A 15,872-nucleotide genomic window follows, 5' to 3' on the forward strand; every position below is an offset into this window, starting at 1 on the left:
ATCAAGCAGGCTCCATGCTTAGCATGGAGCCCAACACGGGGCTCCAAACCCACAACCCTGGGATCATGACCTCAGCTGAAATCAAGAGTTAGATGCTCAACTGACTGAGCCACCCAGGTGTCCCCTAGCATTTCATTTTAAAATAAAACCTAAATATGTACCATCTTAAGTCTCATTTTAAAATTAGATGTTAGTGAGTAAAACTGAAGTTTCTGTGCAGAAATTATATGTAGTTAAAACTACTGGTAAGCAAGAAGGCCTAGAACTACACTGTTCAATAAAATACTACCAGCCAAATCTGGCTATTGAGCACTTGAAATATGGCTAATTCAAACTGCAATGTATTCTAAGTACAAAATATAGGCTGAATTTCAAGGACCAAGAAGAACAGAACATAAGATATCTCACTAATATTTGCTTCTATTGACTGCATGTTGCAATGATAATAATATAGACACACTGTGTTAAAACATATTGCTAAAATTAAGCTCATGTGTTTCTTTTTACTTTTTCTCATACGGCTACTAGATTAAAATTACACATCTAGTTCACACTATCTTACTACTGAATAGCTCTGGTCTAGGAGGTGAAACATCTGATGACTCCCATTTTATTGAATAGCAAGAAATATTTCTATTCTACACATGAAAACATTTTTAAGATTTTGTAAAGGGTTCAAGTATATCTTCCTTCTCCTCATTAACATCTGGTTAAAAATAAACAAAAAGATGAATATTGATATAAAGGAAGCCAAGATATATTAAGTGAAAAAAATAGCATGCATAACAATGTTTGTGGTTGTGCCAATGTTAATACATACATATATAATATATACTTGTGATTATATATGTACGTATTTATAGATATTCTCTTGTACATATAGAGAATGTTTCTGGAAGGACATGAGAAGGAGGCTGGGAGAGAGCTACCTTCTATTTTATATTCTTTTGTACTTTTTGAACTTTGGACCATCATTATCTATTGAAAATATACTTAAAAAACTATTTTAAAAACATATAAAAAGGAGTAAGAGTAAAAAATGAGGAAAGCCTACATATTTATATGCAACCTTTTACTCTGTACTACATGGATTCATAAACTTTGCCTCTAAAGTGGATATTTTCTTATGATTGCCTTGATTTTTAAGTACCCATATATAAAAACAACCAAATACAGGAACTTCAAGATTTTATATATATGTCTATATATATATCTATATCTATCTATCTATATCTATATCTATATCTATATCTATATCTATCTATATATATCACACATTGTCTGAATAAAACAAGAGAAGTGAAGACCCCACTAGAAAAGTTCCCAAATACAACTGTTATGCAGATTTTATTCTATTACCTACATTACATCACATCTGAAATACACTATTTCTAATCTACACATCAGAACTACATGTATAGATGATAAACCACAATAAAGCCAAATATTTTGAGACACCGTAGAAAATTTGGACTGATTATCAATTATCCACCAAACTGAGGGCCAACTATGTGCCACGAACAGTGCAAGATCTTGAAGAGTAAAAGATCAAGGAACAGGGTTCCTGCCGCAAACCTTATAGATTCATAGAGGAATCTGATTTAAGACACTGTGTCCATGCCACCTGTAGTGAGGCAGAGAGGAAGAGGAAGGTAATTCTATCTAGTGGATACAAGGGATCAGAAAAGTCTTCATAATTTGTGTAATTTATGTACCTAATGGTAAAACTGGTGTATAGGATACATATAGGTTAAACACTTTGTAAGAGAAAATAAGAAAGGGGAAAAATCTTAAAATTCTAAAGATATTTTTATACGAAACTCGTTATCTAGACAAAAATCAAAACATTCAGCTAAATTAGAGAATACACAGGTATTTCTCTAACCAAACCAAATATAGAGCTATTGGGAAAAATAAGCTACATTGTTCAGTTTCAATCGGGTATTTTTCAATTTTCAACTGGAATTTAATGAAGAGACACATCTCTCAGATGACATTCTTTTTTTTTTTCTTCCCTCAGATGGCATTCTTAACATTGCATATTCCAACTCAAGATCATTCATTCTATAGTAAAAGATTTCCTATAAAAATGGAATTGCTCCTTGAAAGAAATACTGAAAAGAAATGTGAGGGTGTCGGACATTGCCACTGTAAAATGAAGCATGACTAACCCAGAAAAATAAAAATACTCCTGCGACATACATGATACACTGAAATTTGGAAATCTGAACCAATTTCTAATTGCATATTACATCGGGGCAAGACAGAAACATGTATTTTTCGACATGTGATTGGTAACTTTCTGAATTGATATTTTTGTTAAATATTTATTTTTGAGAGAGAGAGAGCGAGTGGGGGAAGGGCAGAGAGAGATGCAGAGAAGAGAATCCCAAGCAGGCTTTGCACTGTCAGTACAGAGCCTGAGATGGGGCTCAGACTCACCAACTGTGACATCATGACCTGAACCGAGGTCAAGAGTCAGACACTTAACTGACTGAGCCACCCAGGCGCCCCTGGATTGATATTTTTGATTTAACTTCTGTTTTGTCAGATTCAAAGTAAGGGCAACATGGACCAGCATCAGAAAACACCCAAGCTTTCATCTGTAAAGAAGAACTCTATAGAAGCTATGTTAAGAGAAAATACAAGCCCAAAAGATTACAAGCTTCTTTTTTTAAAAAAATTTTTTAAATGTTTATTTTTGAGAAAGAAAGAGAGAGACAGAGTGTGAGCAGGGGAGGGGCAGAGAGAGAGAGGGACACAGAATCCGAAGCAGGCTGTAGGCTCCCAGCTGTCAGCACAGAGCCCTACTCGGGGCTCAAACTCATGAACTGGGAGATCATGACCTGAGCTGAAGTTGGACGCTCAACCGACTGAGCCACCCAGGCGCCCCAAGGTTACAAGTTTCAACAGAATGCTGTTCACTCTGGCTATTTCAAGAATTAAATCCTGTTGGGGGCGGGAAGCATACTGATATGGGGAAAGGGAACCCACAAAAATGGAGAAGCCTCTAAAGGAAAAAATAAGCTTTAGGAAACAAACAAAAAAAAACACCACTGAGGCTGTTTGTTAGTTCAGGAAGTCAGTTCAAATAGCATTCACTGAGCTCTTCTACCTACAAAATGTGGGAGGATGAAGGAGACAGGCTGTTAAAGTAGGCTGTGGGTACACAGGACATACCAGCTGTCGGGTATGGTTGGACTTCTCTACATTCAGACACATGTCAACATTCACACTGCTCCAGTTTTGACTTCCAGTCTCTACCACCTCTCATCTGCAAATTTCAGACACTGTATCTGCTTCTTTACCTTAGGTGTTGGCACATCCAATCCATTCTCCACCTTTTATCAGGGCAATCGTATATAATGAAAACCTGTTCTTATTCTTAAAACAGTCATCTCTGCCAATGGAATAAAGTCTACTCTCACTAACCGGGCCGTCTGTTTTCAAGTCCTTGCTTGTCTTTCCAGTGTCATTTCCCATCACTCCTCAGTCCTGCTGCAATTTCTAGTTCCCAACCTCATGGCCTTTGTATTGGTCGACCTCCTTTCCTAGGAGGCTCTGCTCATTACCCACACCTGCATCCCCATCATCTGCCCATCAACATCTAGCCACCTTTCACGACCAGGGCTTGCATTTCTTTTGGGAGAATGTTCCTAAACACCCAAAACCCTCTGTTTATTCTGGGAAAACCTATTAACACCATTACTTATTTGCCTACCTACCTCCCCTACAGACTATGAGTTTCTTGAAGCACAGGGATGGTGTTTCACTTACATAACATATTATGTCAAGAGCCAAGAAAAGTGCCTGACACATAATGGTAGCTCAATACATTTTGTTACATTCTGATGAATGAGTGAGTGAGCAAATGAGTTAAGAAATATGGTTTTGGTACATGCTTAAGAGCATAAACTGCAATATAAAAGACAGACAAATAAATGTTTGAATGCAGTGAAATTTTCACTAATGAACATGTTCGTGTCTATTGTTGACTATACATCTGAAAGGGTGATTGCATATCTAAGGTTAACACATTTCTGTGAGCTGCTTTAAACACGGGTAAAATCTAAAACATCATACAAAATGTTCAGATTTCACAAGAATACCATTCTCTCACACGAGTTCAGTAATGGTGTCAGAGAGAGGGAGAGAAAGAGAGAAGTGTGGAGGGACAGAGGGAAGTGAAATGATATGGAAAAGCAAAACATCCAAAAGAGAAAGCTCCTAAATGGAAAATGCAGCATGAAGAGCAAACTGCTTAGGCTGTTACTTCAAGAAGAGAGTTCCAACTTGCTTTTGTAAGTTTGAAATTTCTTGTTTATCCTGTTGCAATACTGTGATTTATAAGAAAGATTTATTTGGTCTTTGTCCATAGTTCCAGGTTCACAGCTCTCAAAAAAAAAAAAAAAAACAAAAACAAAAACAAAAAACCCTTGGAATTTCCTAAGTGTTGGGAGTGACAATGGTGTCCCCAGTTATGTTAATAAAGTGACTTTTGGACTCTGCCTAAGGATGGAGGCTGGTTACCAGGAAAATCAAGAGAACTTGCCATGTGATTGGAGGTTTGGAACTTTCAGTCCTACCAGGCCCAACCTCAGGGGAGGGGAGGGGGCTGGAGGCTGAATCAATCACCAATGGCCAATGATTTAATCAACTGTGCCTGTGTAATGATGCCTCCAAAAAACCCCAAAAGGACTGAACTGGTGAATGCCTGAGGAGATTTGGGGACAGCAGTGTGCTCTGGGAGAAAACATGGAACTCCCAGTTCCTTTGCCATACCTTGCTCTATGCCTCTCTTCCATCTGGCTGTTCCTGATTTAGATCCTTTTACAATAAATTGGTAATCTAGTAAGTAACATATTTCTCTGAGTTCTGTGAGCTGCTCTAGCAAATTAATGAACCTGAGGAGGGGGTCATGGGAACTCTGATTCATAGCCAGTTGGTCAGAAATATAGGTAACAACTTAATTTATGATTGGTATCTGAAGCCAAAGTGGGAGTCATTGGAACCCCTAATCTATAGCCGGTTAGTTAGAAGCACAAGTAATAATCTGGCCTTTCAACTGGTGTCTGGAAGCAGGGAGCAGCAGTTTTGTGGGACCGTGGAATGCAGTGTTATATCTGGATACACAGTGTCAGAATTCAGTTGAATCGTAGCACACCCTGATGGTGTCTGAGAATTGCTGGTTGGTGTGGGGAAGCCTCCACACAGACACAGATACACACATTGCAGCTGGGTTCAGGAACCTAATTTACCTGCGCAAATCATGCAGTCAAGTCTTTACTCAAATAGCAACTCTTACCTATATGTTACACGGATTTCTTTCACATATTCTGGTAGACTGATTGTAAGTATTGATGAAATAGTAAGATGTTGTTATTGTTATTATTATTATTATATAAATAATATACAACCATTTATATTATAAATAATATAAAACAACTAATGATTTTATAAAGATGCGCCACCTGCTGCCTGATTGTAAACTCGTTGATGACAACAGAGTCCCTTTGGATTCAAATTCATCAAGGATAGTAGCCATATGTGTGAGGACACTACATTTTGTATGCCATGATAAGGACAAAGTCATCAACAAGAAAGTCAACAAGCTAAGGACAGAAACTCTGGAATTTCAGGGGATGAGGCAGCAGAAACAGCCGAAATCAGAAGCAAAGGCCAAAATTTCCTCCAAAAGGTTATATTAATGTTGAAAATTAATTAGTACAAAACAATCTGTTAATTTTGAAAATCAGTGCCCCATCCTAGAGTTGATTCTCCAGAAACTGAGAAATTGTAGCTTGAAGAAGATGGGTTTTCTCCTGACCATCTCAAAGAAATAAAATCTATTTGAAAATATACCTTATATATGGTAAATAATATTTTATGTTTTGTGTTTTAAATTTTTAAATGAGATTCATATCTGTCATAATTCCTCAACAAAAGGCTTCAAAACAAATTAAACTCTTTGTATGTCTACTGAAATGATTTGATTAATTTAATTACTTCAATGGTCCTCAATAGAAAACCCACTTATTAGAATAATAATAATCACCTACATCAACCTATTGAAAACACATTTCAGAAAACTTATCAAAAAACATTCTAATAAGTTAACAGGGAATTGTCCTTTTAAAATGAACATATATTGTTACTAGCTAGTAAATTTTATAATTATCAGTAACTTATAGTAAACTCACGAATAAAAAAGACTAATAAAATCTATTATTTCCCATGGGTTTAAAATACTTCTTACAGAGAACATTGGACTGGATATATATGGTATATTTTCCCTTTCTCAGCTTATTGAACATATTTTATATAGTAAAACCATTATAAATAATACTTAATATGTCTTACCCAATGCAGTTCAGCCTAGGAAAAATAATATATAGTGTCAATAACCCTAATATATTTTTTGAAGCTACAATTTGGTATAGGTAATTAGTCACTTTTTATAGTAATTGATTTAACCAAAACTTTTTAAAAAATGTTGCTGGGTTGCTCTAAAAATTGATTAAGAACTAATCTGGTTGGGCCCGTGGTATAAAACTGAAAATTCCTTAGACTATGATAACAGCTTTACTCCCTCCCCTCTTCCATTATTTTAACTTCAAATAAATGGTTAAAAATGTAAGGTTTATCGATATATAGTAAGTTGTGATTAAAATGATTTTCTGGCCTAGTGATGATTCTGAATGCCACATTATTTACATCTCTAATCTTGTATAAAATAATAATTTCTAAGACCAACGGCATTTTCTGGTTATTTGAAACTCAAGCGTTTGAGAAAACATAATGCTACTCTCGTTCATGTAGGCTCACTAGCCTTAGAGTTGCAAGATGGGTACAGTGTGCAAAAAGAACTAGAAACATTCAGAATGTGTGGAAAAGGGAAAAATATTTTGTGCGACTCTTAGTACACTGATCTATCCTCTTTGACAGCAACATCAAAACGGAGCAAAAAACATAAAGATGTTCATCATTGTAACCCAGTGGTCTCACTTGAGAAAAACACAAAACCGATGAGAAGTTGAATGCATGAGGGTATTTCTAGCAACACTGCAGAAAATAACAAAGAATGAAAAAACACCCCAGCAGTTAACAGGAGAAGTAGAGATTAAAGGAATAAAATCTGAAATAAAATTTATGATACAACCTTTAAAAATAAAAATAGTTGAGGTAGTAGCATAGAAAAGTTTACAATGTAATGTTAATGGTTTCGACAATGTAATGACAATGATGTAAATACACATTAATGTAAATAAGGATCAAATGATCATACACAAAATGAAAACAGTTATTGTTAATATTTATTAATTTTTAATCTTACTGATAGGTCACTTTTTAATTCAAATACAATAGGGTTCCTAATTAATCATAGGATTTCTTTCCTAAGTTCCAATAGATAGTGCTACTAAATCCATTTGGAACACTAAAACAACTTGAAGTGTTTTATTCAAGTTAGATGTCCTGATGAATCACAGTCGTTTTGGTGATTTACAGATACTTCAAGGTACCTTCCAAAGGGTTCTGAAATATTAGGAAATGAGCTATGAAGGTAAGAACACCTGGCAGAGTTGTAGGTTTTTGTTTGTTGTTTTTGTTTTGTTTTGTTTTGTTTTTTGGCATACATTTGGGCTGTTATGCTCTCCCAACTCGTTATCATCACCCATTTGCTCATTCTTAGAATGTTGATTATGTGCTATAAATTTCCACACCACACCTTTTCATCCCAATCAGTAGGCTGATTCGTGAATCATATGAGGATATTATTACAGGTTCAAAGGCAGAGGTTTCCAAAAAGGAATTAAGGTAAACATCAAGTAAATGAGGTAGGTGAGACAACTAAAGTGAATTAAAAAAAAAAAAAATTCTGTGGCAAACTCAAAGGCTATAGTAGGGTCCAGAAGATAACAAAAATGGGTGCAGCAGGCTGGGTATCAGTACTCGGGAGTAAGGGGGCTGTGGAAAAGTGCATAAAAACAGCAGCCAGGACGAGGCTCTGACAGGTTATTGACACACATGGACACTGACCTCGGGCTGTCAGATATTCAGAATCTTTCAAGGGAGGCCAGAAATATAGATGCTCGTGTTGACAACTAACTTGAATTAGTTTTGATTTTTCATTCCCTGTGACAACTAACCATTATGCTGCCTTTGGGCTTATTTTGTTTCATGGACTTCCTGTATGACACCTTTGACCTATAATTAGCATGCAGATATTTCTCAGAGGGCTGAACTTTATTTGCCAGAAGTCACATAGGAAGCTCTTCATAGGAAAAATTTTTTATAAAGAAAAAGAAAAATGCAAAACAGTGAAGCTAAAAATAAAACGTAAGCATATTGGTAAGCATAAATCAATAAGGGCTTGCAAACTACAAGAATATTACATTAAGATGTAAATGTTCCAGAGGAGCAAAACCTTAGCGGATTTTACTTCTATTTTCTCTATAGTGATTGAAGAGACATTCTGAGTCACTACAAAAGGAGATTAGCCCCAAAGGCTTTTTATAAAGATAGCTCCCTTGACTGAAACTACCTTAAAAAATATCAGAACAAAATGACAAAATTTGATCAAGATGGAATCGCTATGAGCTACCACGCTGCAGATAGGACCCGGGGGGTGTGCCCTGCATTACGCCTGTTGCTAGGTTCCCTTGACCTATCCCATTCCTTCCAACTCTCATTTTCCATCATTGGCTGTTAAAAGGAAGTCCTTGGAGACTCCTAAGGAATGCTCGTCTGGCCGAGTCAAGGAGGAAACGGGACTCTAGGCATAAAGGCATTTTTATGTTAGCTGCAGGAATTTACCTGTGGTCCAAGTTGGACTCCGTGGATGGGTGGACATGAGTGGTTGGGAGGAAGGGGGAGTGGTCTACTCAGCTAATCATCTGCATCACATGCACCCAAGGAAAAAATGTTTACCTGGTGGAGCCACGGTTAACCTTTTTTCCTTGCTGAGCCGGTGCCCTTGGATGAATTCATTCATGGAAGGGGGGCCCTTCAGAAGAAATGATTCTGTGGAGGTGGGATCAGGGGGAACTCTTAATAAATTCTGTAGGTAGGTAGCCCCTGAAGTCCTGGGACGGCTCTGATCACAAAGGGAAGGTGAAAATTGTCTTGCAGGAGATCCAAGAAAATACATATAGGAAACAAAAAAGTTTTACTTTAATTACCTTTCAAAGCCTCACCAGTGACAACATTATTTACATTGGCATTTAATTTTTTTAAAACATGTAAGTCAAGATTTTTGCTTTTTGCTTAGTTTCCATACCAGGATACAACCCTATTTGGAAACTGTACTGGATACTGGAAAAGAAATTTATTATCGTTAGTCAGTTTGAACCGCAAATAGAAAATATTTATATTATTTGATACTTTACTGAAAATTCCTAAAATACAAATTTTACCATTAACTGAAAATACAGGGTAAGTAATTCAACATCCAGGACTCTGTAAAAAGGTCACCAAATCAAGCCACTAATAACCTTGCAAATGATTTCTTTGAGCAACATTCACATACGAAATGAAAAGGCACAACAACCTGCTTTTAAGGAAAAGACTACACACAATCAATTCCATTTACCTAAATATAGACATCTCCTTTGAGTCAGTTGTCAGATTTGGTAATGTGGACAAGCTTCCCTAAAAGAACATATTCATATCCTTGCCGCATTAAAGAGAAGCTGGTAACTAGCACCATTACCAGAGGTACAATGACTTTTAAATGTCACGTAAAACGCAGCTTCATTCTTAATATCCACCTTTTTTTGTCTATCAATTTTTAGGTTGGAGGTAAGGGAGAGGTAAATTTATGCATACAAAGAACAGCAAAAATGTTGACAGATACTCAAAAATTATATTATGGTTAATCAAGACATGGGGCACGGGGGACAGAAAGGAACAAATAAACACAATTATCAAAAGGATTTGATTTGGAAGGGCCAACCAAGGCCCATTTATACACCCATTCCCAGTTTTTCTCTTCCTTCCCTTCCTCCATCCTCCACAATAAGAGCACATTAATTTTTGCAGTTAACTAAAAATCTGGCCTCTGCACCATACTATGAAGATCGCTGCATGCATACCTTTTCCTCTGAGTGCCACTGCTGACCCGAATGTTGGGTGTCTGTGGGCCCTGACTATGCAGGAGGTAAGTGTCTATGGTGGGCACGGTGACTGATGCCTCCCCACTTACTTTAGGGCTGCCGATCTTGCTCTTTCCAAGTTTGCCTTTGCTGCGTCGGGACTGCTCATGGTCAAACTCTAAGTCCTCCAGCCGCTGGGTCAGGGCGAGTTTTTGCTGGATAGCCATTCGTAACAAAGTGTTTAGAGTCTTCTTCTCATCCTCTGCGGCTGCTAACTGTCTCTGCATCTCATCCAACTGTGTGACATACTCATCACATCTAGAACCCAAACAAAAAAGTGGTCAGGAGAAAATCTTGGGGACACTAAATGTGGAACTTGAGTTGAGAACTTCACTGGAATTTAGATTTAGAACACTGGTCTTCCCTGAGCAGAATGGAGGTAACCTATTACAGTGGAAAACTGGAGAAGGTTCAAGAACTGATGGTTCTTCCATACCATGGAGTGCATATGGGGACACTCTTAATGGATGACATCTTAAACCCCAGTGACAGAGTTATTATGGAGGCTGCTCCATGGTGGCAGAAGAGTGAACTGTAACATTTCAGGTAATGTTCACATCATCTTAGATGTGTTACAATAGCTTCTTCTACTGTGTAACATGATCTTCTTCAGAGGAATGTGACAGGTTTATCATAGACTAGGCAAGGAATAGACATAGACAAGGAATAATAGTGTTTATAAAGAAAACATTTCCTCCTTTATCTGTATTTATAGGTTTTACTTTGAGTCCCCATTGCAGCTGCACTGTTTTCAATATGGCAGATTTGCCTGAATTAGAAACCTGAATATTTTCAAAGATTTCTTAACCAGAAGATAAAGCCATAGATGTCAAAGAAAATCAAGATTTGCATAGGGTTTGATACAGATATAGCAGGCTGTCGGGGACATCTTTCTTCGGCTTTGATACTTGTGCTGTAGCCAAAAGATAAGCTCAGTGATCTTTTTTCCCCAACAAAAGTAAAATCTAAGCACACAAACATTTGGAAGGGAGGCTTGATCACACAATTTTCAGGTTTTTTTTCTGAGTTTACTTACCCACTAACATAATAACAACAAATACTCTTCATGCACCAGCTGAGAGTTAATGACTTGATGGAGATATCCAAAATGTGCCGTGCAAACTTTGAAATTAAGATAAGCCTTGCAGCATTTTAAAGAAAAAACAGACTCTAGGTGAAAGAACTTGAAATGCAGGTGGGTCCCATATTTGTTAAACTTAAACGTCAAGAAGCATAGTAGGGATACCAAAAGAAATATTGCATCTTAGTAAAATATGAGGTGGGTTTAACATCCTGGATTTATTTTAATTGGTCAGATAACAATATTTTAAAAAATACTATGGAGCAAGGCAGTTACTATACCTAAAAAAACAAAACAAGACAAAACAAAAAAACAAATTTCTGGTTATTTAAGCCAGATTAAGACTATAAATGTCCCATTAAAAATATTTTGATTTCTGTTTAAAAGAGGAAATATATATATTTTAATTCTACATGTAATGCTGACTGATTTCTTTCATCAAAGAGGGGAGCACTGTGTACCATCCCCATTCTCTACCCTGCCCCCCACGGTGGCCAGAGGTGTCTAAATATATCCACTCTATTCCTCAAACTCTCCCAGGATCAGACCCAGAGGTCAGCTCATTCAGGTCTTCTGCATCTCTGTGGTTCACCAAGCACTCAGCCCTCTAACGGCCATCACCAAGAGAGTCAATCACAAAGTATGAGCTTGAAACTTTTCTCTCCTCATATGCAAGAAAGCCGGACAGATTCCAGGGCTCCTATAAAACCCAGGATTTGTTTTGTTTTGTTTTTTACATTTATATCAGCTACATATAAGTTATCTACTAAATCTGCAAATAAACCCATAGTTATGCTTTATGAATTTTGTACCACGTGTGTATTATATAAGATACATGACTGCTTTTGTTGTGGCACCGAATTGTGACAGTAAAAAGGGATGGCGACACTATTGAAAATCTCAAGATTTTGAAAACTTTGAATCCATACATGCTTAATCACTTCAAGTTTAAACACAAAGCACTTCATAATGAAACTGGTGGGGAGAGGTAGTCACTAACATTTGTCTAGTTAATTAGCATGGCAATGTGAAAAACTTGGTGATAAATACAATTACATTTTAGAAATTATAATTTAGGAGTGCCTGGATGGGTCAGTTGGTTGAGCGTCTGACTCTTGATTTCAGCTCAGGTCATGATCTCACAGTTCATGAGATGAAGACCCACGTTGAGCTCTGTGCTGACAGTGTGGTGCCTGCTTAAGATTGTCTCATTCTCTCTCTCTCTCTCTCTCTCTCTCTCTCTCTCTCTCTGTCTCTCTGTCTCTCTCTCTCTCCCTGCCCCACTTCCCCATTCATGCCCTCTCTCACAAAAAAAAATTATAATTTAATTCATAGTGTATTAAAGTCCAAATAATTAGCTGATATAATGAGTACTTATATTCATCATGAACATGTCTTTCTCATGCAATACCTACTAATGATAAGCACTTTTATGTCACAGAAATAAATTTCAGTGGTGATAATACAATATTTAGCAATTTTAAGAAAAACATTTCCTCCCCATTATCGGAGGCTTTTTGGGGGGGGGGTCCTAATTCTTTTTGGCACATAAGCTCCAGGAAAAAATATCTATTAATTTAAAAATACTTCTATGTAAACGGATTGCTTGATCCAGTGTGTCCAGTAGAGCGCTCTGGAAAACAGTACACAACATTTTGCCTTAGGTCAGAGTGGAATCTCAAGTATTTTCTTCACCCCTCACCCTCTTAGATGGCACACCAAGAGGTGTGCATGTGAATGTGAATTTTAAAGTCTTTCTCCCAAGCACCCCACCTCATCTTGGAAGAAAAAACTGTTACCTTGTTGCAAACATTGCTCTCAGGGATGAGAAAGTTGCTGCATCTTCTTTCAAAGCCTTCAGTTCGTTTCTAAGCTTCGTCATAGTTTCAGTCACCATTGCTTTCTCATTTTCATATTTGTTCTTGAGATTAGCTAGAGCCACCTCAGCTGTCTGAAGCAGAAAAATCACAACGCTTAGGACTTTCGTATCAGGAAAACCTAACATACAGATTTTTCCATGCTGGGTCTAGGACTTTCTTTCATAAATGGAAAGTGAAATTGGTTTGGTTAATTTTATATAAACATATATATGTACTTGGACGGACATAAGGCAGTTTTTCTTTAAAATCCATAACATGGTTGGGGCGCCTGGGTGGCGCAGTCGGTTGAGCGTCCGACTTCAGCCAGGTCACGATCTCGCGGTCCGTGGGTTCGAGCCCCGCGTCAGGCTCTGGGCTGATGGCTCAGAGCCTGGAGCCTGTTTCAGATTCTGTGTCTCCCTCTCTCTCTGCTCCTCCCCCGTTCATGCTCTGTCTCTCTCTGTCCCAAAAATGAATAAACGTTGAAAAAAAAAATTAAAAAAAAAAATCCATAACATGGTTAAATCGCCCTGGAAGCCAGCTGTGAACCAGAGTATCAGAAGCTAAGGAAATGATCGTAGTTCAGAAAATATTTTAATGCAGATTCCTGAGTCTGTAATTTTTCAGACAGAAAGGGAGCTAAAATTAAACTTTATCCAAGAAGGATTTTATCAAGGAGAAGGCAGTAAAGAAGCACAGCTTCCAAATGAAATACAACAGAATGCGGGGCGCCTGGGTGGCTCTGTCAGTAAAATGTCCGGCTTCAGCTCAGGTCATGATCTCACGGATCGTGAGTTCGAGCCCCATGTTGGGCTCTGTGCTGACAACTTGGAGCCTGGAGGCTGCTTCAGATTCTGTGTCTCCCTCTCTCTCTGTTCCCCCCCCACTTGTGCTCTTTCAAAAATAAATAAATGTTAAAAAAAGTAAAAAAGAAAAAGAAATATAACAGAATGCAAATATTCTTGCCCCTGTGCTCTAGGGGCCTAAAACATAGAATAAAAGACACAGGCCATTGCAATTTATAGTATGAGTACACAATAAACTATAAATCCATATTACGTGTGTAAGGAAAAGAATTCACAAGGAACCGATTACTTCCTGCCTTTGCATACAACTTCAAAACAATAAATTATAGTCTAATTTCATTCTTCACAATTTCCATAAAAAGGAGAAATTCCAAAATGTTTGAATGAATTAAAATATCCCTTTGAACTTAGAATTTGGGCATTTCTGAATCTTTTGGAATTAACAGCGTTTCAAACTGAAAACTAGCTTAACACACCGTAAGAAGAAAGAAAAATGTTAACTGAATCTGCATGAAATCAATGTGTATTCAGGGACTGCCTGTTTAATGCACAGCACATGGTATATATATACTGAAGCCAAACAGAAAACATACCATTTAAAAAAAAATTTTAATGTTTTATTTATTTTTGAGGCATAAAGTGACAGAGCATGAGCAAGGGAGAGGCAGAGAGATAGAGGAAGACACAGAATCTGAAGCAGGCTCCAGGCTCTGAGCTGTCAGCACAGAGCCCCATGCGGGGCTTGAACTCACAAACTGCGAGATCATGACCTGAGCCGAACTCGGACGCTTAACCGAGTGACACACCCAGGCACCCTGAAAACATACCATTTTAAACAAACTGTTAACCGCAGCTTTTCAGAGTGTGTAAAAATACTCAATACTAATGAAAAAATCCACTACTAATGAAGAAAAATCCATTGCTAATTGGATGTTCCTGGTTTTTAACATTTCCTTTTGTGCTTAAAATGGACAGCTTGAACTTTCTTATGCAAAGTGCCAATTTCTATCGAGATACCTGGATTCTTTTTATAATTAAAACAATGTTAGGATAGAGTAACTTGTTAATGTCTTGATTCCAAAGTAGTTTCTTATAGGTTTTAATTGAATTTAAATTCAGATTAAAATGAGAATTTACTGATAAAATATTTTAGCGTATTCTGTAGCTATAACTCAATGGAATCTTCAGAAATACTATCGATTCAGAAAATTATCCAGAATGCAGAAATTGATCTGGGGAGAAAAATGGCAGTTTAATTTTTTTTTTTAATTTATACATATATTCATATAGAACCGTTAAGCTTAAGTTGTGAAAATGTAGGTGTAACAAATTGTTAAGCATATGAAGCCAAATAGTCAGTTATCCAAGGGGAGGAGAGAAGGGAATAACAGAAGAGCAAGATCTGAAATAGAAGCACAAACTCATTTATTATTTGTGAGAAATGCCCCCAAAGACTCAGTTCTGTTTGTAGACTTATTGGTCCAGACTGCACAAAGCTTTTTCAGAAGTTAGAAACTCTAAGTATCTTCAGCCCATGAGTAGATTTGCTGATGTCTGCATTTGCTACATTCTCCATGCTCCCTAACTTAACTTTGTAAATAAAAAATCTTGCTTCCAGCCACAGACATCTTCACAACCATTCCCTGAATATATCACTCTATTCTTTGACTTTCTACCTACTATTCTTTCTGCTTGGAATTGTTTCTTCCTCTCCTGGAAAACAACTCCTTATCCTTTAACAACAAACTCAAGTAAAACTGCTTCCATGAAGTCTTTTTTTTTTTCCTAACTCCTTTAGGAAACATCAATTGCTTCCTCGGCAATGTTTCCATAACTTCTATTACAGCATGTATAATATCAAACTGTAATGATCTGTTTCTTTCCCAACATTCTCACCAGTTCGTGAGTCCTATTCTGAAGGGCAGGGACCATGTATCAGTCTTCTTTGAATGTTTAGCATCTAGCACAGTTTAGT

General features: G+C 37.2%; 1 protein-coding gene across 5 annotated transcripts in view; it reads right to left on the minus strand.

Annotated features, from left to right (window-relative positions):
* The window catches only part of BICD1 (BICD cargo adaptor 1), a 256,993-nt gene that overhangs the window by 21,977 nt on the left and 219,144 nt on the right, over nucleotides 1–15,872 (minus strand). For 3 of the 5 annotated variants that reach the window (XM_086713688.1, XM_086713691.1, XM_086713689.1), the window contains exons 6-7: nucleotides 13,032–13,183; nucleotides 10,202–10,409 (exon numbers count right to left, since the gene is read on the minus strand). In XM_086713688.1, the coding sequence (XP_086569814.1) occupies nucleotides 10,202–10,409; nucleotides 13,032–13,183 (360 nt within the window). Of the gene's footprint in view, nucleotides 1–8,928; nucleotides 9,123–10,091; nucleotides 10,410–13,031; nucleotides 13,184–15,872 lie in introns of those variants that run through there. The other 2 variants (XM_086713687.1, XM_086713690.1) reach the window with 2 other exon arrangements.

This window comes from Puma concolor, chromosome B4, assembly GCF_028749965.1.
Source record: "Puma concolor isolate L17-30 chromosome B4, mPumCon1.1.hap2, whole genome shotgun sequence".
Taxonomy (NCBI): Eukaryota; Metazoa; Chordata; class Mammalia; order Carnivora; family Felidae; genus Puma; species Puma concolor.